General features: G+C 41.3%; 1 protein-coding gene and 1 long non-coding RNA gene across 3 annotated transcripts in view; one reads left to right on the top strand and one right to left on the bottom strand.

Annotated features, from left to right (window-relative positions):
* Window positions 1-20,595, bottom strand: part of NQO1 (NAD(P)H quinone dehydrogenase 1) — a 37,954-nt gene extending 17,359 nt beyond the window's left edge. Inside the window, exons 1-2 of one of the 2 annotated variants that reach the window (XM_072636453.1) lie at window positions 20,489-20,562; window positions 4,386-5,131 (exon numbers count right to left, since the gene is read on the bottom strand). In XM_072636453.1, coding sequence (XP_072492554.1) covers window positions 4,386-4,392 — 7 coding nt within the window. In that variant the 5' untranslated portion in view covers window positions 4,393-5,131; window positions 20,489-20,562. Of the gene's footprint in view, window positions 1-4,385; window positions 5,132-20,488 lie in introns of both variants that reach the window. The other variant, XM_072636452.1, reaches the window with a different exon arrangement.
* On the top strand, window positions 5,125-9,094 carry LOC140521433 (uncharacterized). The gene is made up of 2 exons (XR_011972929.1): window positions 5,125-5,518; window positions 6,728-9,094. It is a non-coding gene; the product is annotated as an uncharacterized lncRNA (long non-coding RNA).
* Window positions 20,596-23,959: the final 3,364 nt, after the last annotated feature.

The following is a 23,959-nucleotide window of genomic DNA, read 5'->3' on the forward strand; positions in this document are numbered from 1 at the left end:
CCTTGAATTTGAAAAGCCCTAAAGTCCAGTGTATCTTTAAATTCCTTTTTTAAAAAAATAGGGGTACAAAAGAGGTAAACGTAGGACCTAGAAAAGGGAAAATGCCTCTGACTACCAAAAGGATTTGTAGCTCCCTCTCCAGTCTACTTGGCTTCTTGGTTCATGCAATTTTGCATTTCTACATCAGAGAAAATGCAGGCATATTATACCTAATAGCTATTTACTTTGTCATTTCTTTTCACATTAGTCGTGTTTAGAGTTGCCTGTACAGTTTAATTTGCAAAGGGCTGAACATTTGTTCTTTATGCTATTGGTTTGTTTTTATCTTTTAATAATAAACTGTTGGTGGTGTAAGCTCAATTCCATGTGGACAGTCTCGGGCGGGTAAAGGTGGGAACTTCTAAATCTTAGAGTTCTCATGAGGCCCCCCATGAAACACCAGGGAATCGAGGAGTGAGACCGAGCTATCTCGTGTATTTCCGCCTCTTCCCGTGAGAAACGTGATGGGAGGAGCATCCCCGCCCTCGAGACTGTCCCGGATCTGGGCACACCTATTGTTATCTAACAGGCACGGTATTCAGGTGCAAACTACGCGGCCGGAGAGCTTAATTAGGGTCACGAAAGCTTGAAGGCGCTCTTAGCAAGGAGGGACCCTGACAGGACAGAAGGCTCCGTTTTTCCTCTCTTCGCTCTCCCCTCCCCCTCTCTCCCCACTTCCACTTCTGCTTCCAATCTCTTACTGTAAGATCTTTGCCTCCTTGGGAGATTTCTCTCTCCCTCCTAAGGAAGAGCTCCCCCTGCACATGTAACCAGGACCCTGAATAAAGCCTAACCCTTGTTCGACTCCGGAAAGTCTCTTCTCTCATACGTTTATCCGGTTTGGCCAACCGAAGACCTGGGACAGGTAAGGTAAGACTCGGGTAGCCCTCAGGCCTCTAGGCCTGGCAATAAACATTCCAAAATATATTCTACACTGCATAAAGAAAATAAAATTGGATTTCCCCTGCTCATTGGCTAAATTAGATACAGGTAGACCTACTATTGGTCAGAAGGAAAAAGAAGAAACAAGTCACTGTTTAATTATTTAATCATTTCATTTGTATTAAATCTCATTGTCTTTCTCTCTGTCTCTTTTTTCTGATTCTCTGTCTCTGTCTCTGTCTCTTTCTTAACATAAAGTAAGATCCAGAAGGAGTAAGTACTAATAGCTGGGGGGCATGTGGAAAGGCATCTTATAGGAGGAAATACTCAATTTGTCCTCTGAAGGAAGCTGAGGATTCTAAGAAGTCAGGTGAGGAAGGAAGACATTCAAGAAATGCAGGACCACCTGTATCTGAAAGCACCCAGTCAGTCAGTCAGCCAATAAGCATTTATTAAATTCCTATTATATACTAAGCACTAGAGATACAAAGAAATGCAAAAGACAGTCCCTGCTCTTAAGAACCTCACAGTCTAATGGGAGAAACAACATGTAAACAGCTATGTACAAACAAGTTACATACAGGGTAAAGGGGAGGTTGTTGTGTCTGTCTGTTCTATAAGAGGACCATGACATCAAAATGATGACATGACTTGCAGTTGACTTTGAGTGAGGGAGGGCTGCGCAAGGTCTTCAACCTCACTTTCTTCTCCTGAGCCATTTGGGTCCAGTAGCCTGATATTCATCAGGATGACTGAAGATGGCCCAGCATGCAATGGGAGACCCTGGCCCTTTCAGGCTAAGGTGTTATCACAATCTCACTTTGAGTGAGATACACCCATTCAATGAATAGGCTTCTTTAAGTTACTCAAGGGATGGCCAATTAATCAAAAGAAAAAAAAATCAAACTGGGAGGGGAAGACCCTCAAGGTTCCTGGGTAAAAGAGAAACAATTACTATTTAGTTATTACATCCACTCTGTACTAGGTGGGTGGGGACTTGTTGTCCAGTATCAATAGAAGGAAGATGTGAACAATGAGATAGGGAAAGATTTTAATTGGTACTTGAAGGAAGCAAGGAAATAGAGATGAGAAGGGACAGGGTTTCATGCCTGGGAGACAGTCAGTGAACATGATGGAGATGGAAAATCTTGTTCAAGGAACAGCAAGGAGGTCAGTATCCCTGGATGACAGAGAACAGATATCCAGGAGTAAGATGTAAGAAAACTAGCAGTTAGGAGGGGGCCAGGTTGTGAAGGTCTTTGAATGACAAACATAATTTTATATTTGATTTGGAGGAGACAGGGAGTCATTGGAGTTTACTAAATGAAAGTGATGGGTGACATGGGTGGGTGACATGGTTAGATTTGTGCTTTGGGAAGATTAATTTGACAGCTGAGTGGAGGATGCACTGGAGTGGGGAGAAAGGAGGCAAGGAGACCAACAGGCAGATTACTTCAATAATTCAGCAGAGATGTTAGGAAGTAAAATTGACTGGACCTGGCAACAGATTGGAGACAGCAAGTGGGAGAGAGTGTGAGGAGCTGAGGATGGCACCTAGGTTTCAAGCTTGGGTGACTGGGAGGATAGTGGTGCCCTTGACCGTAAGAGGGAAGCTAGAGAGAAGGGAGGTTGGGGTGGGGTGAGGGGAGACAGGAAGACAGTGAATTCAGTTTTGGACCTGATGATTTTAAGACGTCTGCAGAATGCCCCAATGAGGAAACTGTCCCAACCCCAGAGTAGCTGCCGGAGGAAGCAGAGGAAGAGGCAATTAAAATAAAATTAGCAAAGCAATAACGATCAAAAACATTTGGTATAGGTAAAGACCGATATTTGAAGCAACTGGTAAATGATTGAACAAATGGTGATATATGAATGTCATGTAACATTGCACAGAAAATGACAAATGTGAGGAAACTGGAGAAACATGGGAAATTAGATGTGAGCTAAGCAGGACGAGAAGAATGATGCATATAATGTGTGTGTTCGTCCTTCGTTGCCGAAGAAGACCATGCCATCAGAGAAATAATGACATGACTTGCACTTGACTTTGTTCTGAGTGAGGGAGGGCTGTGCAGGTCACCAGCCTCACTTCTTCTCCAGAGCCATCTGAATCCAGTGACCAGATATTCATCAGGATGACTGGAGATGACCCAGGATGAGGCAACTGGGGTTAAGTGACTTGCCCAAGGTCACACAGCTAGTGAGTGTCAAGTGTTGGAGGTGAGATTTGAACTCAAGTCCTCCTGACTCCTGCACTGGTGCGCTATCCACTGCACCACCCAGCTGCCCCTGCACATAATGACCACTAATAATGAAGGTAACAACAAATGATACCAAGGAAGCCAAACTCTGAAAAACTGCAATAGCTGATTTTGGTCCAGTAAGACAGAGGATGGTGTGTCTGTCACTCCTCCTCTAGGCAGCAGACTTGGAGGTACAATGCCTCATGCATTTGTAACTGCTTAAATAGCTTTTCTTTGGTCATTTCTCTTTGTTACAAAGATCCAGGGGTCCAGGATCATACCGTTGATCAAAAGCAGAATTTGAACCCAGGTCTTTCCACTATGTAAAATTTTAAAGCTTTTGCACAAACAAAATAAATGTAGATGGAATAAAGAACTGTCCAGAGGGGGGGAGGGAGGAATCTTTCCATCAAACATTTCAGACAAAAGTCTGATATCCAAGAAACATAGGGAACCGATGAAAATATTTAAGGTGAAGAGCTATTCTCCAGTACATAAATGGGAAAAAGAAACAGTTTTCGAAAGAAGAAATGTAAGATATCAATAACCTTCTCTTTAACTGTTACAAATCACTCCTAATTTTTAAAAAATGCTCAGTGTTGAACTCCAGGACTACTAAGGTCTCTCCAGTTCTAAAATTCTTGAGATTGTATGAGAAGAAACAGAAAAATCATGGATCATCCATGGATGATTAAATACTTCTGGCAGCCCATTCCTTTAATGCTTTATTTTGAAAGTTTAGGCTGGAATGACAGAGAAGGGTGTGACAGACTTAAATAATGCCAGGTTAGCCCAGGTAAAGGAGAAAGGGCACGGCTCACCTGGGCATGCCGCTTTATGGGAGGGCTGACTTTCCAAGTGAGGGGGGGTCATGAAGAGTTAGACATAAGTGAAAACCCACTGAACTATGTGTGTGTGTGTGTATGTGTGTGTGTGTGTATACACTCATATGTATGCAAATATGTATATATATACACTCACCTCCAAGATATATATGTACATATATGTACATACTCATGTGTACATGCACATATTAATGTACCTTAAAGGTTTGCAAAGACAAATTGAGAGAAATGTTGACTCCAGACCTAGAAAGGCATCAGTCCTCAGAGTCCAGCAGAAAGTTTCATCCTTGGGGAACTTGGTGAAGTCTGTGGGAGGGGAGGAAGTGCTGCCCAGGGCAGGATCGGGAGGGAAAGGGAGGGCAGGGGAGACACTCACCGGCCATCAGTCCTGCAGGGCGGGGCGCAGCAGCTTCCAGAGACCCTCCGATTGACCAAAGGAGCCGCGGCCGAGAATCCCGACCCAGGCAGCGAGCAGCTTCTACTCTACGCTAAGTTTAAGGCAGTCGATGCCTCCAGGCCCTTTATAGCTCGGTGTCCTCAGCCACTTAGAGTAGGAAATCCAGGGGGAGGAGCGGGCAGAGAATATTCCCTAGTGTTTAGTGGGCGGGATTATCCCGGGACAGAGGGGTGGTGAGGAAGATGGTGTGTGTGGGGGTGGGGGGGGGGGGGGAGTAGAGGAAAAAAGAGAAGAAAGGAAAGGGGGCACAGAGAGGGAAAAGGAAAGGGTGGGGGAAAGACAAGAGAGGAGAAGGAGACGGGGACAGAGGGAAGGGGAAGGGCAGAGGGAAAGACGGAACTCTTGGATTAGTTGGAAGGGGGGGTGTTCCTGGGTTAGTTGGCAGGCTGGGGGGTGGGAGTTGTGTATGAATGATCTTGGTAGCTGGGTGGGTAATCCTAGATTAGCTGTGTGTGTCTGTGTGTGTGGAGTGGTCCCAGGTTAGTGATCAGGGCAGCAGGGTTCTGGATGGGGATCATGCCTTTCTACCTTGGGATGACATTGTCTCCGCTCAGGACCAGCCTGGGACATTAAGGAACGTCTGTGCCAGCGCCCTGTGGCGCTTCTCCGGTGTCCCAGAATACGGGTAGAAGTGACCCGTATCCCCAGCCTCCAAAACTGTCACTCTGGAAAGGAAATGGACATAACTCTCCGTTGATTTTCCTAATTTTTTTATTGTTTTTTTTTCCCTTTCTTTTTGATGCATTGTTGCTAGGGATGGCTCTCTGGAGGAAAGGGCGGAGGGAGGGATGTTTTCAGGGAAATGACGGACGTTAATAACAAAGGATAAAATAAGGTTTTTAAAAGAGCCGAGAGAATCCGTTTGGTTGTCTGGGCCTGGGATTCTGCTGAGTCACAGTGACTGGCTCTGAAACTGGGGCCACGGATAAGGAAGCAAGCTCTTTGGTCTGGAGGCAGCGGCTCTAGGATGGGTGAGAAGGCCAGCTCCTTGTTTCCTCCTTTTCATGCGGTTTGGGCAGAGCTCTTTGGCATCGAATCAGGTTCAGAGCAAGGTGAATAGGGTGTTCTCCCTCCCACTTTGTACCCAAGTATCCCAGTTCCTTTTCACCTGGGGAGGCCCATGGGCGGGGCACCAGTTCTGTCTTTATGGATGTGTTAGAGACTGTGGGTAGAAGGCAGATGATGTGGCCCTGGAGTGACCAGACTAAGAGCCTGTGAAACAGAGAGCCATATAAATCAGAAAATGAAAGGGAGAAAAAGTGGACTGAACTGACTTCAAGAGATGACTGATGAACCATAGGAATTGGTCTGACGGTTCTGGTACCCAGCTTGGAATCATGCTAAGAGAGTGGCTAAAATGTCCTTACCCTTTGACCCTGGGGAGTGGGGGGAGGTGTCAATGACAGAAAAAAATCCATGACAAAAAGAAAAGCATTATCCACATGCACAAAAATTTTTATAACACCACTTTTTGTAGTTCCAAAGAATTGGAAACAAAATAGATACCCAAAGTGGATGCTAACTACTTCTTTTGTCTAGGGGCAACCTTGAGAATCCCTGTGGTTTCTAGTACTATCGCTCATATGCCTCTATCCAGTTTGCTATCCACTATTGGTCAACCAGTTGAACTGTTAACTTTTACAAATAGTATTTACTGAAAGGGTATCCCACTAAGAGTAGTCACAAAACAGTCCCCCAAAAGAGGGCTATACTCTCTCCTTGCATATACAAAGTCCCTGGGGAGAGTGAGCTCAAGTTTAAAGTAGAGAACCACACTCATGACAAAGGGACACCCTCCTGACTCCTGGCTCTGAGAGTTCTTTCTCTCCCTTCTCAGAGACTTTATGATGTTCCCCAAGGATGTAGCTTTCTGCTGGGCTCTGAGAATTGGTGCCTTTCTAGATCTACAGTCAATGTTTCTCTCAATTTGTCTTTACAAACCTTCAAGATATAGTAATATCTGTGTATGTACATATGTGTGTATGTATATATATGTGTATGGAACTTGCCCAGAGCCACAAAGCTAGTAAGTGTCTGAGGGTGGATTTGAACTCAGGTCTCCCTGGCACTAGACCTGGTGCTTTATTTATTATGCCACCTAGCTGCACACACACACACACACACACACACACACACTCACACATACACACACACTCACACACATTTTCCCACTTTGTCATTTCCCTTATGTTTTCTTCATAGATTTTATTTGTGCAAAAGCTTTTTTAAATTTCATGTAGTCAAAATTGTCAATTTTATAGTTTCTTACAGAAAGTTGGAGAATGAAGCAAAGAACTCTTTCCAAAGCCTCCATTTAAAGAGAGATTCCGGGACAGCCGTCTCTTCATTCCCTACTGTGCATGCCTTTGGAATGGACTCCATTCTTCTTAGATACCTTCCCTTCCTCTTTCCCCCTTTCAGCTTCCTTTCTGTGTTGACTTCCCCCATTACATTGTAAGTTCCTTGAAGATAGGGACTGTGGACTATCTTTTTCCTATTTGTATCCCTTACGATAGCACCAGGCACATGGCATCAAATATCTGTACCTTGACTGATCTCATTTATCCCCTATTTGATTAAGAATTCTATCCCTAGCCACAGGCCTGAAAGATGCTGGATCTTGTTTTTTCCTTTATTTGTTTAGGAAGAGGAGCCATGTGGACTTTACTGTGGCAAACTTCTCATTTTACAAATGAAGAAACTGAGCCATCTGAGTGGTTAGGGGACTTGCCCAAGGTCACAGAGGGAGTAAGTGGAAGAATCAGTATTTGAATTTGTCTTCAGTCTCCAAATCCAGCCTTCTTTCCACAGCACCATGTGACCTCTAAAACCTTCATTACAACATACAGCAGTTTGTAAGACTGCTAGTTAGATATTCCACTTAAATGAGATAATATTTGTAAAGCGATTAGCACAGGACCTGGCAAATAGTAGGTGTTTAACAAATGCCCTTCCCTTCCTTTTTTTCCTCTACTCTGTACCATCTAAATGCCTGCCTTTTCCAAGACCTTCTAATTCCAGTGCCTTCCCTCTGTTGATTATTTCCAACTTATCCTGTCTATAGATCATTTGTACACAGTTGTTAGCGTATTGTCTCCCTCATTAGACTGTAAGTTCCTTCAAAGCAGGGACTGACTTTTACCTATTTTTGTATCCCCAGTGCTTGGCACAGTGCCTGGCACAAGGTAGGCATTTGATAAATGTTTATTGATGAAGTGATTGACTATATATGTCTATTAATAAAGCCATTAGCCTTGAGTCAAGCCCCTTGTCAGTGGACATCCTCTCCAAGAATATTGGGATAGCTCCTGGGGACTCCTTCCCTGCCCCCTTGAACTCTTATCTCCAAATCTAGATACATTCTCTCCCTCCCCCCGAAACCCCAATATGTTTGATCACCTACTCCAGGAAAGAAACACAAAGTGGAAAGGAAAAACAGGGGCCCAGGAGCAAGATTACTAGTTAAGTCTAGGCTCAGGGGCTGGGAGGAATTTGGAGGTGGGGGAAAAATCTGCTGCCCATCTTCCTATGTCCCAGCATGGGGAGTCTAGAGATGGAGACCACAATCGACCATACTGGAGAGTTCAGACAAAGAACTGAACAGGGGTTGCCTCTTCTTTTAACTGGCACAGGGCCCAACTCCACCCTCCTCCCCACTACCAGCTGACAAGATTAGGACCAAGGGACCACTCAGGATCTGCTATGTCATATCCCAATTGCTATGTTGTCCCAGCACTGGGCTGAACCATGGTCAAAAACAAGGGCCCAAAGTTCCCACATGGTCTAGAACCAGGAAGGGCAACTCTGGATATGTTCTAGGAATGCTTCTCCCCCTGTAGTAGTTACAGTATAAACAAAATTTGCTTAATACTCAAACACACTAACTTCAAAGCATGACTGATCTTGAATAATGCCACAAAAATTATTGAAGAGAGATAGTACATATGCCAGTCTTCTGCCTGTGCCAAAATAAATATTCAGTGTGTCCTGATTCCTTGTTGTAAGAGAGAATGGATTCTGGGAGTGAAAAGCTGGAGCACCACTCCTTTGGACAGGAACATTCCTCCAGTCTCTAGCATGCCCAAGGCAAAGACCAAATGAATGAAGAAATACAAGGGCATTATTTCTCTTTTCATTTTGGCCCGAGTACTCCAGATTCTGATGGCAAGTTATGACCAAAGATATACTTGTTCACTTAACACAAATGCTCAGAAATTGGAAGAGGAAGGGAGGCAGAATTCTTAAAAAGCAAATTCTTGAAGAGTTTAGATTTGTTATGTTCAGATTTCACAAAGATAAGGTATATTCAAGGGTGTCTAGGTGGTCTAGTGTCAGGAATGTTGGGTCTGGGGTTAGGAGGACCTGAATTCAAATTTGGCCTCAGACACTTCCTAGCTATGTGACCCTGGGCAGTACACTTAACTCTGTTTTCTCAGTTTCTTTATCTGTAAAATGAACTGGAGAAGTAAATGGCAAACCATTCCAGTATCTTTGCCAAAATGACATCATGAAGAATCAAACACAACTGAATGACAACAAGGGTGTTCTTCCTTCATTGTTTGGTCTACGGAAAACCAACAAGGAAATCTATTAATTTAGGTCCAGTTTAAATATTTGTTATCAACTCATTCATGTGTGAATTGTCTCCTTTTATAAATCAAATGTGTACTGAGCCCCACAAGGCACTGAGCTAGCCTCCACCTAAAGTGTATAGAAGAAAAAGACGTAGATGAATGAGGAATTCAATACAGTTGGACTCCAGTGACCAATATGGTTCTGACTCTCAGGGAGGTTATGATCTAATAGGGTAGCCAGGACATCAAAGGAAAGCTACAACGTGCCAAATGGTTGGTACAAACGAGAAACGGACAATGAATCCTACAGGAGTTCAGAGGGAGGAAATAGCGCCATGGCTATTGTGGACTGAGGTGGACAAGAAAAACTTCACAAAGAAAGTAGGCTTTAAACTGGGCTTTGAAAGATGTGGAGGATTCTATTTATTTATTATTATATTATATATTCTATTTATAGAAGTGGGTCTGGTTTTAGCCTTCCAAGTAAGGCACTTGTGCCTGCCAAAGAATTCTAATTTCACATTAATAGAAACATGTCAAGTTTATGAGAGACAGTATGGATGATGGGAGGCATGTTGGACTTGGGAGTCAGAAGAAAGTGTGGCAATCAAGTTGACTATCCAGAGGATAGGACCCATGGAAGCAGAAATAATCAATGAGTGACACCATACAAACTCCTGAGGTCAAAGGGATTTTTAAGCAATCCTTCCTGACTTTACACATGTTGATGTAGTCAAAGGGCCTGATTATCCTCGGTTGGTGCATTTGCCAAAGGCTCTGGTTTTAATTCTCCTCCTGAGTAGAAAACAAGGTAAAACCTAACAGTGTGGTTAGCTCCACTGCACAGAAACAATTGTTACATTTCCAGTGTGAGCATTTGAAAACATTCAAAGGCTTTTTCAGGGTTTGACTTATTGTTTTGCTGATTGTCTAGACTTGAGAAAGTGATGGAAAAATATTAATAAGATAAATTAAATTTAAAAGTTTGTTCTTGTAATTCTGAAAGATTTATGATGAAAAATGCTATCTCTAGAGAAAGAACTCATGGAGTCTAGATGCAAATCAAAGCATACTTTTTTTAAAACGTTTTTTGTGTTCTTTTTTTGGTCTGTCTTTTTACAACATGACTAATAAGGAAATAGGCTTTACATAACTGCACATGTATAACGTATGCCAATGTGCTCGCCTTCTCAAGGAGGGGGCAGGGAAGGAAGGAAACGGCAGAATTTGAACATTTAAAAAAATTTTTAAATTAAAGAAAAATTTAGTGTGTGTTAAAAATTGTTTTTGCATGTAATTGGGAAAAATATAAAAGAAATTTTTAAAGTGTATTCTTGGTTGGTTTGTTTTTTCCCAGAGAGTCAGTTGTTAAACATTTACCAGAATACCTCTGCTTGATATTGGTGAGCTGTCAAATCCAGGAACTACCGAAGTTAGTCTGTAGTTCTGGTAGAGCTGACTAGCTTCTGGATGGATCTTAAAAACTGGCAGACATATTTCAGAATCAAGAAGAAAGTCACCTGGGTGATCATGTCACAGTTGTTTTTAAAGTCAATAAAGTATATTTTCATATAATATTATCATCATAATAATTTATTTCCTGATAAATTAGGTAAGCTTCCTGGGAGTTTGAATGCTATCCTTCTGCCTGAAATCTAGAGCCGGATTAGAACATCTGGTCATAATGATGAGATTTAAGATAATCCAGCAGCTCCCTAGGAGTTAGCAAAGGAAGGGAGAGGGGAGCTGAGCTCAATTAATTCTAGGTTTACTGGGCAGCATTTTAATCCAGTTGGACACTTTCATGGTAGAGGCAGAGGTCTTCCATGACTAGAGAAAGAAATAAACAAAAAGGGAGCTGGGCATCCAAGTGCTTTGGACCAAATGTGAGACAACAGTGGCTGTGGGTAGAGGCTAATTCAGCTGGAGAAGGAGAATTCATAGCAAAGGGGGAAAAAATAGACAAATAATGAATGATTCCTTGTCCACCAGCTCTGCTTTTATGAGGAATGAGGGGGAGCCCTGGGGTAGCTCAAGCATCCTTCCTCTATGAATTTGCTTGAGTTTGGGTTTGAATTGGAAGAACATTTTTTTGGGCAGCTTAAAATGAGATAAATAACCTACCTCACAGGGTTTTTGTGAGGATCAAATGAGATAACATAAGTGAAGTATTTTGTAAGTACTATATAAATGCTGGTTATTATTGCTGTCTTTATGGTAATATGCCTGTGTTGACTCATTTACCTCCACCCAGGTCCCAAACTGGGAATTTCTGAATGTAACTCAGTTTCTGACGGCTCACCATACATGGTTGTTGTTGAGTCAAATTGTAGTTGTGTCCAACTCTCTGTGACCCCATTTTGGGTCTTCTTGGCAGAGAAACTGAAGTGGTTTGCCATTTCCTTCTCAAGGTCATTTTGCAGATGAGGAGCTGAGGCAAACACAGTTAAGTGACTTGCCCAGGGTCACGAGGAAGTGTCTAAGGCCAGACTTGAATTCAGGAAGAGGCTCTGAGCTCTATCCACTGCGTCACCTCACTGCCCCTCACCATGCATAGAAGAGCACTGAAAGAATGCTGAAGAAAAGTCTTAAGTCAATGTGACATGAAGATTGCCACTCATCTTGTTCACTCAGGCAAGTCTGGGAAGATGTGGATTCTCCCTTTGGTCAGACAGGTGATATGGAAATTGATAAGTCTCTTTGACCAAGCCTTGGGTGATTCAGGTCTCTTAACTCAAAACCCTCATTGGAATATAACCCATATCTCATTGTAATATTCATTCTCTCATTAACTGTTAACCAATCAGAGTTGAGCCATCCTCAGAAACACCTGCTCTTCCAAGGGCTGTGAGCCCACCACCAGAAGGGGTCTGTGGCATTTGAGGATGCCAATGAACTCTTTTATTAATAACATGCTAGTCTTATTAATAAAATAATTCAATTACCCAGAAATTATGTCTCTCAAATTTTTAAAATATCACATTGGTTAAAGGAACCTTGCAGGTTTTGCGTGGAGGAAAGAATACTCATAATCATGATAGTTGTCTAAAAGTATCCAAAGAGCCATCATGTGGAAGAAAAAATAGGTTTGTTCTAATCATTATCTCACAGAAAATCCAGAGCAGAGTCCCCAGAGACTCAGCTAGAAACAATCCACAGAAATCCCTTAGGCCAGTTGAGGTTTGGAGCCAAGAAAAGCTTTCCTGATAATTGGAGCTGTTCCAAAGTGGGATGGGCCAGCCCAATAAGGGATGTGCTCTCCTCTTTCAGAAGTCTTCAAGCAGAGGCTGGAGGACCCCTTGCGAGGTCTGTTTTAGGAGAGATTCTTTTCATGCATAGGTTGGCCTTGGAAGCCAATGAGGCAGGTCCCTTCCAAATACCAAATTCTACAGTTCTATGAAATAGTTAATAATTAGTTAAGACAGAAGTAAATATCAAAATTATGAAAATAGCATGATCCATGTTTCTCCCACATCCTCCCCAGAGTAGACTGGGACTCAGGGTCCTCCAAAGTCATGAGTTCTGCAACAGAAACATAAGTTCAGTCTTTCTTTCTAGCTGGAGAGTACTCCTAGATGATCCCAGGGCTGAAGATGGATCTGCTGATACCTCTGTTCATCTCCAGCTGCCCAGTTTGCAACCTGTCTCTCTCCCAACTAGACCATTATCATGCAGGCCCCTAGTTCATTTCTTAACACTTCCCCCCCCCCCCCGACAATTGTCAGCCAGTCAGGCTAAGTAAGCACTAGGGAACTGAAAAAAGGTCTCAAGGGGCTCATAGTTTAATGGAAGAGATAACACACAAACAGCTATACACAAACATCGTCATCATCATTATCATCCTACTATGTTCCAGGCACTGTGCTAACTGCTTTACAATGACTAAGTCACTTGATTCTCACAACAATCCAAAAGGTAGATGGTATTATTATCCCTATTTTACAGATAAGGAAACTGAGGCAAATAGAAGTTAAGTAACTTGTCTAGGGTCACAAAGCTAGTAAGTGTCTGAGGCTGCATGTAAACTCAGATCTTCATGACTCCAAACCCAGAACTTTATCCATGTGCCACCTTGCTACCCCTATAGATAGGACAAATTGGAGATAATCAACAGACAGAAGGTGCCAGCATTATGGCAAGTAAATGACTTGCATAGGGTCCTGTAGCTGGTGAGTGTCTGAGGCAGAATTTGAACTCGGATCTTTATGACTCCAAGTCTAATACTGTACACATTTAATACTTCCTTACGAGGGAAAAATGAAGTGGTCCCTGCCCTCAGCTTACGTTTTTTTTAAAAAATAATTCATTAATTTTTAGTTTTCAACATTCACTTCCATTAGATTTTGAGTTCTAAATTTTCTCCCCCTTCTTTCCCTCCCTGCTCCCCAAGATGGCATGCAACCTCAACCCTAAATCTGACGTAGGCTATGCATATGCATTCATATTAAACATATTTTCGCATGAGTCATGTTGGAAAGAAGTAGAACCAATGGGAGAAAGCACGAGAAAGAAGAAACAACAGCAGTATCAAAAATGAGATCAGATGGTGTGCTTCCATCTGCACTGAGACTCCATGGTTCTTTTTCCGGATGTGGGTAGCATTTTCCATCATGAGTCTTTTGGAGTTATCTAAGATCCTTGCATAAGCAGCTTACATTCTGTTGGGGGAAACAACATATAAAAATATCTGAAGCTAGAGCTGAATGCAGGTCCAGTGCCTATCCACTGAGCCTCCTACCTGCACGATGGGAAGAGGGTACTAATATCTAATGAGGAGCTGCCCCTTCCATATTATCCAGGGGTGGTAGATGGAGGAGGAGTCTAGGGCTCTACAAAAGGGGTCATATCTGAAGGTAAGTATGGATTCTAGTGCAGGGTGGTAAAGGAGTGTGGAAGCAGAGAAGCAATACCATTTATCGACATCTCCTGGACTTGGGGCACAGCTGTGCAATTTATCACTTGTTCTATCTCTCTTTGGACTAGGTTGATCCCCCTCCGTGTGTGTGTGTGTGTGTGTGTGTGTGTATCAAGGGTAAAGAAATTCCACTTCATATTTGCAACCCAAAGTGTGAAAAGTTTGAAGGATTGAATATCAATTGCTACCTCTCTGACAAAGTGGCAAATTAGATGCATTATTTCTTCCTAGACAATATCACTTATTGACAACATGGGATGGTTCCTTCAGCCAGTGGTAGAAAATTAATATAATATACTCTTTGGGCTCACCCTCCCAATTCCCACTCAAATGGCCAGATTGGTTATCCAGAAGGCAGTTACTTCTAGTACTCTCCTCAAGGTTGTAGGAGCAAACTTGGACCTCAGCACTAGGTTTGCTAACACTGTCACTCCTGAGCCCCCACTGGCATGTTTCCTATTATTGATCAATCAATTGGACTCTATCAGTGTTTAGAAAAAAAGATTTTACTGGAAAGATTTAAGAAGAGTTGTTGTTATAAAATAATTTTGTCAAATCAGTGGCACATCCTTCCTTTGCACACAGAAGTTTCCTAGGAAGAGAGAGGTCAAACTTAAAGTATAGTGGTAATGAGGCACATGTAGAGACCACATGTGACAAATAGGTGCCTCTTGACTCCTAGCCCTGAAAGTCTTTTCCTCCCTTTGTGGAGTCCTCATGAGGTTTCCTGTAAGTGCAGTTCTCTCCTGGGCTCTAATGATCAATGATTTTCAAGAGTCCATAGCCAATATTTCTCTTTATCACAATAGTTCATCATCCCTGAAACCACAACCGTCCTTAGTAACTGTCATCCCACATTAGTTTATAGCCACCTTCTCTGTTTTCTGCCACTTCTGCTCCAGAAGACTCTACTGCTTTCTCCACTCACTAGTGGGACTTCCAATGACCCTGGAAGAAACTTAGGATCTCCTGGTGGAATTCCTGGTAGAACTCTTGGATGTATCCATCTTGGAATGTACTTTCATCTTTGATTTGGAAAGAATGAACACAAATGAAGTATCCTTTGATCATGAATTCATCAGTTCAGTGGGGGATAAGGAAGCCACCCTTCTGTTTACCTAGCATTTCATGGCTCATTTTAGAAAGGAAAAGAGTGAAGGATCAGCAGCTTGTCCCTTTTGAATTCAAACTCAGTTCTGGTTTAATACTCCCAAGTCATCTGATCTTCCTGCCCCAAAGCCAATCAGAAGACTTCATCTCACATTGTACCAACTATGCAATCACCTATAGCTAAAAATCATATGTTGTATTGAAAGTAGGTGGAGAATATCTGCACACGTACTATATAACTCACCAGGAAGAACAGATCTGAGCATACTCTAAGGTAGTGGTATCAAACTCAAATAGAAATGGGGACTATTAAACCATACAAAGATTCTTAAAGCCAATGCTTATTGACTTAGAAAACCACATGTTAACATTATCTATGTTCTATTGTATTTTTATTTATTTTGTTACATATTTGCCAATTACATTTTGCTCTGGTTTGGGTCACCCCCTGGAGTCTTGTGGGCTACATCCTGCCCTAAGAACTTGATCCTTATCAACCAATATCCTTCTTATATGAGTATCTTAGCTAATGAGAGCTGATGTTCATTATTAGACTGGAAGACAACGTGGACCTCTTGTTCTTGGTGGGACATACCAAAGTTGGTGACACCAGCAAGACTTCTAGCATATTTTCTATATACTCACTTTGGATTTCATCAGGAATTTTTGTTTTAAAGTGATTTATATGCTTGTTTGTGGAGGTGAGTAACTTGTATAAGAATCCATCAATCAAACATTTTGAAAGAGTCCTGAAAGGTAGCTCCCTAGTCACATCTATGGATATCAACCAAGGGCGTACAATGAGAATCTGCTTTAACTAGGCTTCCTTCTCCAAAGGGCAAGACCAGGGGATATGTAGACAATGAAAAAATGCCCTAAGGACCAAAAGAATGCTGCTAACCCCTGGGTGTACCCTTATCTAGCTTCTTCATGGCTGGGGTATTCAAAAGTCTCTGGAGTCTGATTACCTTAATTGATGCCTTGGTAAAGAGACCCAGCATCCTTTGTTCACCCAAAAATAAAATCATGTGAACTCCAGTGTTAAGGAACCAGTCACTCTGGTTAGTCTGCATGTATTAAACATCTACAAAGTGGCAGAGAAGGTGCCAACCAATATAGGTGCCAACCAATGCCAAAATGAGTGTAGGGAGTTCTCTGCACTAGCAGTTGGCATTGACACTCCAGACAGGGCCCAAATCAGATTAAAATGTAATTGGGAAATCATTAACAAAATAAATAAAGATACAATAGCAAATAGATAATGTTAGTAGATTTTTTTTAGGTCAGTGCAGGGATCTCTATGTATGGTTTAGTGGTCAGTTGCCATTAAGTTTGACACCATTGCCCTATACCCATTCCTAATGCTGCGTGACAGGTACTGCATGCAGAGTGGTAGGAATATATTGAAGGTAGAGAGACAGCAATGAAACAGCCAGTACTCTCAAGGAGCTTACCTTCTCGTGAAGGCAGGAAGGAGGAAGTGAAGGGGACAAGTATTTCATAAGTACCTACTATATGTGGGACATTGTGCTAAAACACTTGACAAACATTATCTCATTTGATCCTTACAACAATGGTGGGAGCTAAGTGCTAATATCTCCATTTTATAGCTAAGGAAACTGAGGCAGACAGAGGCAAAGTGACTTGCCCAGGGTCGTACAGCTAGTAAATATTTGATGCTGGATTTGAACTCAGGTCCTACTGATTCCAAGCCCAATGCTCTATCCACTATGCCACTCAGCTACTACATGTACAACTTTCTACACATAAAAGTTTATAAAGACATATACAAAATAAACACAAGATGGGTGTTAACATCTGGGGAACGTTAAACATTCCAGCTAGCTAGGGCAGCTGGGTGTCACAGTGGATAGAGCACGGAGCTAGGAATCAGGAAGATCCATCTTTGTGAGCTCAAATCCAGCCTCAGACACTTGCTAGCTGTATGACCCTGGGCAAGTTATTTAACTTGTTTGTCCAGTTTGCTCACCTGTAAAATGAATTGGAGAAGGAAATGGCAAACCACTCCAGTATCTCTGCTAAGAAAATCCCAAACGGGCTCAGAAAGAGTCAGAATGAGTGAACAACGGTAACAGGGTCAGAATCCAGATCTCTGGGTCATAATCCAACATAATTATCTGCCTTTTATCAAATGACAATGGAGGACTCCTGTCCTCCTGTCATATCCCTGTCTGAGGCTTTATCATGACAGGAAAGTGATGCTTGGTTCTGGAGGGGGATGACAACAGACTATTTCTTTTAATAATTTAACCTACTGATAAGTGACCAAAGGCTGGCCTAATTCCATCTAATAAATGGTTCTTCTTAAAAATAGTTATAAATAGAAATATTAATGATTCTTCCCCACTTGAATCTTTTAATAATATTAACCGCTAGGGTTCATATAGTACTTTAAGGTTTGCAAAGCCCTTTACACACATCAATCTCTTTTGGTTCTCACAACAACCCAGTGAGACCGGGTACTATCATTCCCCCCATTTATAGAGGAGGAAACTGAGACTGGGAGATTTAATGACTTGCTTGGGGCCACACAGCTAAATATCTGAGGCTGAAGTCCAATTTGGGTCTTACTAAACCCATACATGCATCACTGTTAAGCAGAATTTACTGAGGTCAAGGTACTCAGCTCTATATTATGTACAATTCTGTCAGGCTATGGAAAGACTCATTCTCTTACCTTAAAAAATTTAAAGAATAGTCAATAAAATATATGTTAATAATTATCTGCAAATATTTATATAGCAGTGTATTTCAAGAGAAGGGCAAGTCAAAAACTGAGCTTGAAAGTTGCTGATTAGATTCAATTAATAAAAAATGTACAGGGTAAAGGTTCCAACTTAAAACATGTCATGGAGCTTTGTAAATCACATTTGAACCCAAATATAGGACTTTGTATTTATTTTAATGCTTTAAGGATTGATAATTTCATCACTGAATGTACTCCCCCAATGGGTAAAGATTGCTACTCTCTATAACTTAATCAGAGTGAATAAGAAATACGTCAGTGTCTAGCCTACCAAATAAGGAGCCTCTTTCCACTTGAGTTAAGAGACCTACACCTTCTCATGGTACCCTGTGTGAAGTCTTTCTGATTCAATAGCATCTGCTAGAGCTTGTGCTCCATTGATATAGCTTTCCAGAAAGGAGCCATCTTCCTACCATGATAAGGCATGAGAAAGGTACATGGGTGGAATCCTTCATGAAATTCCATCTTTTTCAATTTGTTCTGTCATCATCTTTTTGTATCCCAACTCTTCTATACGGCACATTAGCAGTCGTTCTTAGTTCTCTACTATCTGCACTTTTAACAAAACTGCCATTTATGCCTCCTATCAAGGTCACTGATGAAAATATTAAATATTAAACAGTACAGATAGGTGACAGAGAACCATTTGTACCTACTGTCTGGGCCTGGTCATTCAACTAGTCTTAGATTTACTGAATTGTCTAGCCTACATCTCTTCCTCCATCTCTACAAAGACAGAATAAGATAGTTTGCCAAATCAAACAGTATTCACAGCGTCAGGGGCCATCGATGGTTGTCCTGACCTATCTCTTGCTACTGGATTCTGATGACTCTGATTACAATAACAATTTGACCTCACTTCAGTCTGGTAACACCTGGACCAATGTCAAAGCTCAGGAGTCCTTTAGGTACACCAGCAGGTTACCTGATGACAGCGTCCAGAGGTTTGGAGGGCACAGCAGCAGTGAAGATGGTATGATCCAATGGACTTTAAGATGAAATGACAGGGTAGACAGGAAGGCCTGGTAGTTGTCCCCCTCATTCAAATAATGTGGTCATTTATGTAAATTTAAAAAGTACCTTTGATCATCTCCTCTGTAAGGAAGGAAAGATTCTATATGCCACAGGGTGGAGCCTATGAGAATTACCTTCAATTTGGATCCCCGGGCATGAAAAGATGATGAAGGAGTTGGTGAGCATTGTCTTGGGGAGTAAGAGGCATTAAAGAAGAGAAAAAGTGGTTTTTAGTGTATTCATATTGTGATATCTATGGGAAGGGAATGTGTGAATAAAAAGTTTGTAAATAAACTACCCGCTAGAATAAAAACCACTTCATTTCACTGCCACAAAACATATAGCATGCTGAGGTTCAGAAAGAATATAAATCCAGGCAGACTTTGCAGGGAAATCCTAAGGAAGCCCTTTGTAATTCCAGGCCCCCACCCCTTCCCTCCTCAACTGCTTTATATTTGTTTTTTTAGATTCAGAATTTATTCATTGCTGATCAGAACTGAACCTGAGTAAAGTGAGATTGTGCTTTTACTTTGTACGAATAAGTTAGTGTATGGGTGGGATGTTTGAGTAAATAGATTGTCACCCCACCCCACATAGAGTAAGATATCTTTCTGTCTCAACAAGGTGAGAACAAGTCTCAGTTAATCAATCGAAGACTTTAAGTGAGAAAAGTCCTTGAAAAAACAGGAATGATATTGATCCAAAATCCAGTGAGTATCCTATAGCAGGTCAGTGTGAAAATTGAGAGGTTTGAGATTTTGAAGGTCAGTATAAAAGGAATGGGGACATCCAGGGCTGAGCTGGAAATGACTAACAGCTGAGAGGCAACCAGTGACAGGAGAAAAAGGAGAACTGAGCTATGGCACAAAAGGAAGTGGTCCCCAGGGCATCTCAAAGCAAGAGGCTCAGGTTGAGGCCACCAGCTATCCCCACTTCCTCAAACACGCAACAAAGTTCCAAGAAAAGGTTCTTTCCCTAGCTTCTATTCTAGAGCCTGTCTAGCAACAGATGTAGTAATATAGTCTGCTGCTTACCCAAACACTTCCGGTAATCCGAATTTTGCCTTAACCACAAAGAAGCTAGTGGTTAACTGCACAGAGATATAAATGTAAACTAAAGTAGACAGCCAAACCACCTAGATGTTAGTAATTTTCCTAACTGGGGGCTCAGAAAGATTATGACTATACTCCGAATTTTTGGTTTAATGGGTGCCAGACCCCCAAACCAAAAGAGGAGAAAATCATGTGTGTCTGAGGGGACATTATATAGCCTCTCAGATTAAAACTCACTAAATATTTTAATTTTTAAAAAATTATACTTGATTTTAATATTTTAAAAAATATCTTATTTTTCCTAATTACAGGAAAAGACAATTTTTAACATTCATTTAACCAATTTTCTAGTTCCAAATTCTCTTCCTCCCTCCAGTCCCTTCCCCACCCATTGAGAAAACAATATTTCAATTATCCATATGAAGTCATGTAAAACATTTGCATATAAGCCATGTAAAACATGGTCATCATTTAGCATGGTGTTAACATTAGCTTTGAGATACAGCCTTAATCATCTTCAGTCACACCTTGTCCTCAGGTAATAGAGGCTAAAATTTCAAATTGGTTTTACTTAGAGGAGAATATCATACCTGTAAGAAGCGGAGTTATCATAGGCACTGGTCCCTCAGCTTGGACAAGAGCAAGAGATGAGCAGTTCTGACTGCTGCCTAACAGTCATTCCCCTTCCCAGCTCCCAGAGGGTTTCTGGTTTGACTTAAAGGAACACTACCCAGAATTCCACTGACCTTGACCTTGAGGGATGGGAATGGGGGAAGCATAGAGGGAGGAAGGTGAGTAGGAAATATGACTGCGGGAGCATGGAGAGCCAATGGGAAGTTGCGAACAACTGTGGCCGGCGTACTGAGCCCAGCAAGGGCAGTGAGGATAACTCGGGCATAAAACTATGTCCTGGGTGCATTCTAGCCTCTGATCCACTTTGGGCTAAATATAGGGAGATGAATCTTCCTGCCTCCAGGCCCAGCACTCTATCACAGAACCACTAGCTGACCCTTTGCTTGACTAATAGTTTCTTTTATTACAAAGGATTCAATTGCTGGAGGAAGAGAGGCTCTTTCTAGAAATGACTGTGATATAAAAACAAAAGTCATCCAATAACATTTATTTTTAAAAAGTGGGAATGCTAGCCTTGTGAAGTAGGTGGCATTATTATCTTCATTTTACAAATGAGGAAACAGAAGCTCAAAAGGGATAAGTAGCTTGCCCAGAGAATCACAGCTGGTAAGGATTGAAGGCACTGTTCCAACTCAGGGCTTCCTGATACCAAGTGCAAAGTTCTGTCTCCTTGAGCCACCTAATCAAGCTATTCTCTGACCTGATCAGAGCACAGGGTCAGCTAGGTGGTGCAGTGGATAGAGCACTGGGCCTAAAAAAGATAAATCTTCCTGGAACTCAAATTTGGCCTAAGATAATGATTAGCTGTATGATCCTCTGCAAGTTACTTAACTGTTTGTCTCAGTTTCTTTATCTGTAAAATGACTGAGAAAAGCAGATGGCAAACCAAAATCTGTTAAAAAAAAAAACAAAACACCACCAAAATAAATGGGGTGGCAAAGAGTAGGACACAACTGAAAATGACTCCAAACCAAAAGTCAGATCACATGTACAGTGTTGTGTTGTGGTGGTCAATGCTGGGCATTACGGCTCAGGAGAGCACTGAAGAGGACAACTGCGTCTGGAGAAGGATGACTCAAACACTGAAGTGTCTCCAGACCAGCTGAAAATAGTGTGGATGTTGAGCTTGCTTGGAAAGACATAACTGTTGTCTTGAAGTAACTGGAAGGATGCCTTAGTTTTATGAATAGATGCAAAGTGAGCAGCCCCAGAAGACTTTATACAATGACCATTGTAATATAAAGACAAAAACCAATAATAGATCAATTGATGAAGTAACAAATAAACAAACAAATAAAACAAATTCCTGCTCTTAAGTTTACATTCCACCAACCGTTGCTTTCAACTTCAGAACTCTAACGAATGCTGTAAACAATTGTGACTTTAGAGGTTGATGGGTGAAATATGCCTCCCATCCAGGGTTTGCTAGGAAATGTTTAACAACCAGCTCTTCCCCCCAAAAAAGTTTAACAATCACACACCCCCAAAAAAAGTACACACAGCACACTTTTAAGCTGAATATACATTATGAACAAATTTCCCAGCACATTTTAAAAACTGGGCAATCAGCAAAACAATAAATCAAGCCCTGACTTGTAGCATTTGCTGCAATTGTAAACGCTTACACTGAAAATTTAACCATCCATTCTTTCAGGAGCACCTGCTCCTACTTCTTCCTAGAGGTGTTATGGACTATGGGGTGCAGAACGAGGCATACACTGTGTTTATTTAATTGTGCTTTGTTACAAGGGTTGTTCTCTTGAGAAGGGTGTGTGGATAGTCACCAGGAAGAGATAACAAAGAAGAAAAAAATGTCATTAAAACATTTTTTAATGAGGCATTAATGCACTCTTGGTGGAACTGTGAACTGATTCAACAATTCCGGAGAGCAATTTGGAACTATGCCCAAAGGGCTATAAAACCATGCATATCTTTGTCTGTATCCCAAAAGAGATAAAAACAAAAAAGAAAAGGACCTGTCTATATGTACAAAAATATTATAACTACTCTATTCTGGAGACAAAGAATTGGAAATTGAGAGATGCCCATCAATTGGGGAATGACTGAATGAGTTGTGACATATAAATGTGACAACACTATTGTGCTATGGGAAATGATGAGTGGGATGCTCTCGGAAAAACCTGCAGAGACTTGCATGAGCTAACATACAGTGAAATGTACTGTGTACAAAGCAATGTGGTAGGATGATCAGCTGTGAATGATAGCCATTCTCAGCAATACAGCAATCCAAGACAATTCTGAAAGACTTAACATGAAAAATGCCATCCATCGGCAGAGAGGAAACTGATGATGTCTGAATACAGATTGAAGCTTACTGGTTTTTTTTTGTTTTCTTTATTTTTCTTGAGGTTTTGGGGGGATTTTTTGATCTATCTTGTCTTTTACAATATGACTATTATGGAACTGTTTTGCATGGTTACACATATTGCATGCCTTCTCAATGGAGAGGGCAGAGAGGAAGGGAAAGAATTTGGAATTCAAAGTTTTTAAAATGAGTGTTAAAATTGTTTTTACATGTAACTAGGGAAAATTTTTAAAAATACTATAAAAACCCCAGTTATTTTTTTAAAAGAAAGGTTGCCTTATAGAAGAGAAATTAGACAGATTTGAGTTGGCCTTAGGGTGCCGACTCTGGAACATGGATAGAAGCTTCAAAGGGACGAATTTAAGTTTGACATAAGGACTCCGCAAAGATTCACAGATCCAGAATTGAAAGACCCTGGCCAACTCCTTTATTTTACAGAGGAGAGAACTGAGACACAGAGAGGTCACTGACTTATCCACTATACGTATGAGGAGCATCAGATATGGGATTTATATCCAAGCCTTTTGACCCCAGAGGTGGTGGTCTGTACCATGCTGCCACAGAGCTCTGATCTCATCTGTGTGCATATTCCCTTCAGTGACACAGATGAGAACCATTCATCCCTCTTTGTCTTATGCAACGCTTTCATGGGTTTTCATGGCAGCCCACGAAATGAAAAACTTCTAGAGGTATAACTCATTTTACATTAATTTGCAGTTTTACATCTACTACTATAAGGAAAGGCTCATTTTATTTGGTGTCTATTAACTTTTGAACAAAAAGTAAATACATATATTTTTATTTCATTTATTTAATTTTTCCCCAATTACATCTACAAACAATTAACATTTGGTTTTTTTTAAAATTTTGAGTTCCCTCCCTCCCTCCCCTCTGCCCTCATTGAGAAGGCAAGCAATGTTATCTAGGTTATTCATATAAATACACATGTGTACATATACACATAGATATGCATGTAGATACATATATACATGTGTATAAATATACAATATATAAACATACATGCATGTATATATAACTCCACAGACATACATACAACATGTATGTGTATATTATATTTACATATATACATGCACTCATGTAT

Source organism: Notamacropus eugenii, chromosome 1 (genome assembly GCF_028372415.1).
Source record: "Notamacropus eugenii isolate mMacEug1 chromosome 1, mMacEug1.pri_v2, whole genome shotgun sequence".
Lineage (NCBI taxonomy): Eukaryota > Metazoa > Chordata > Mammalia > Diprotodontia > Macropodidae > Notamacropus > Notamacropus eugenii.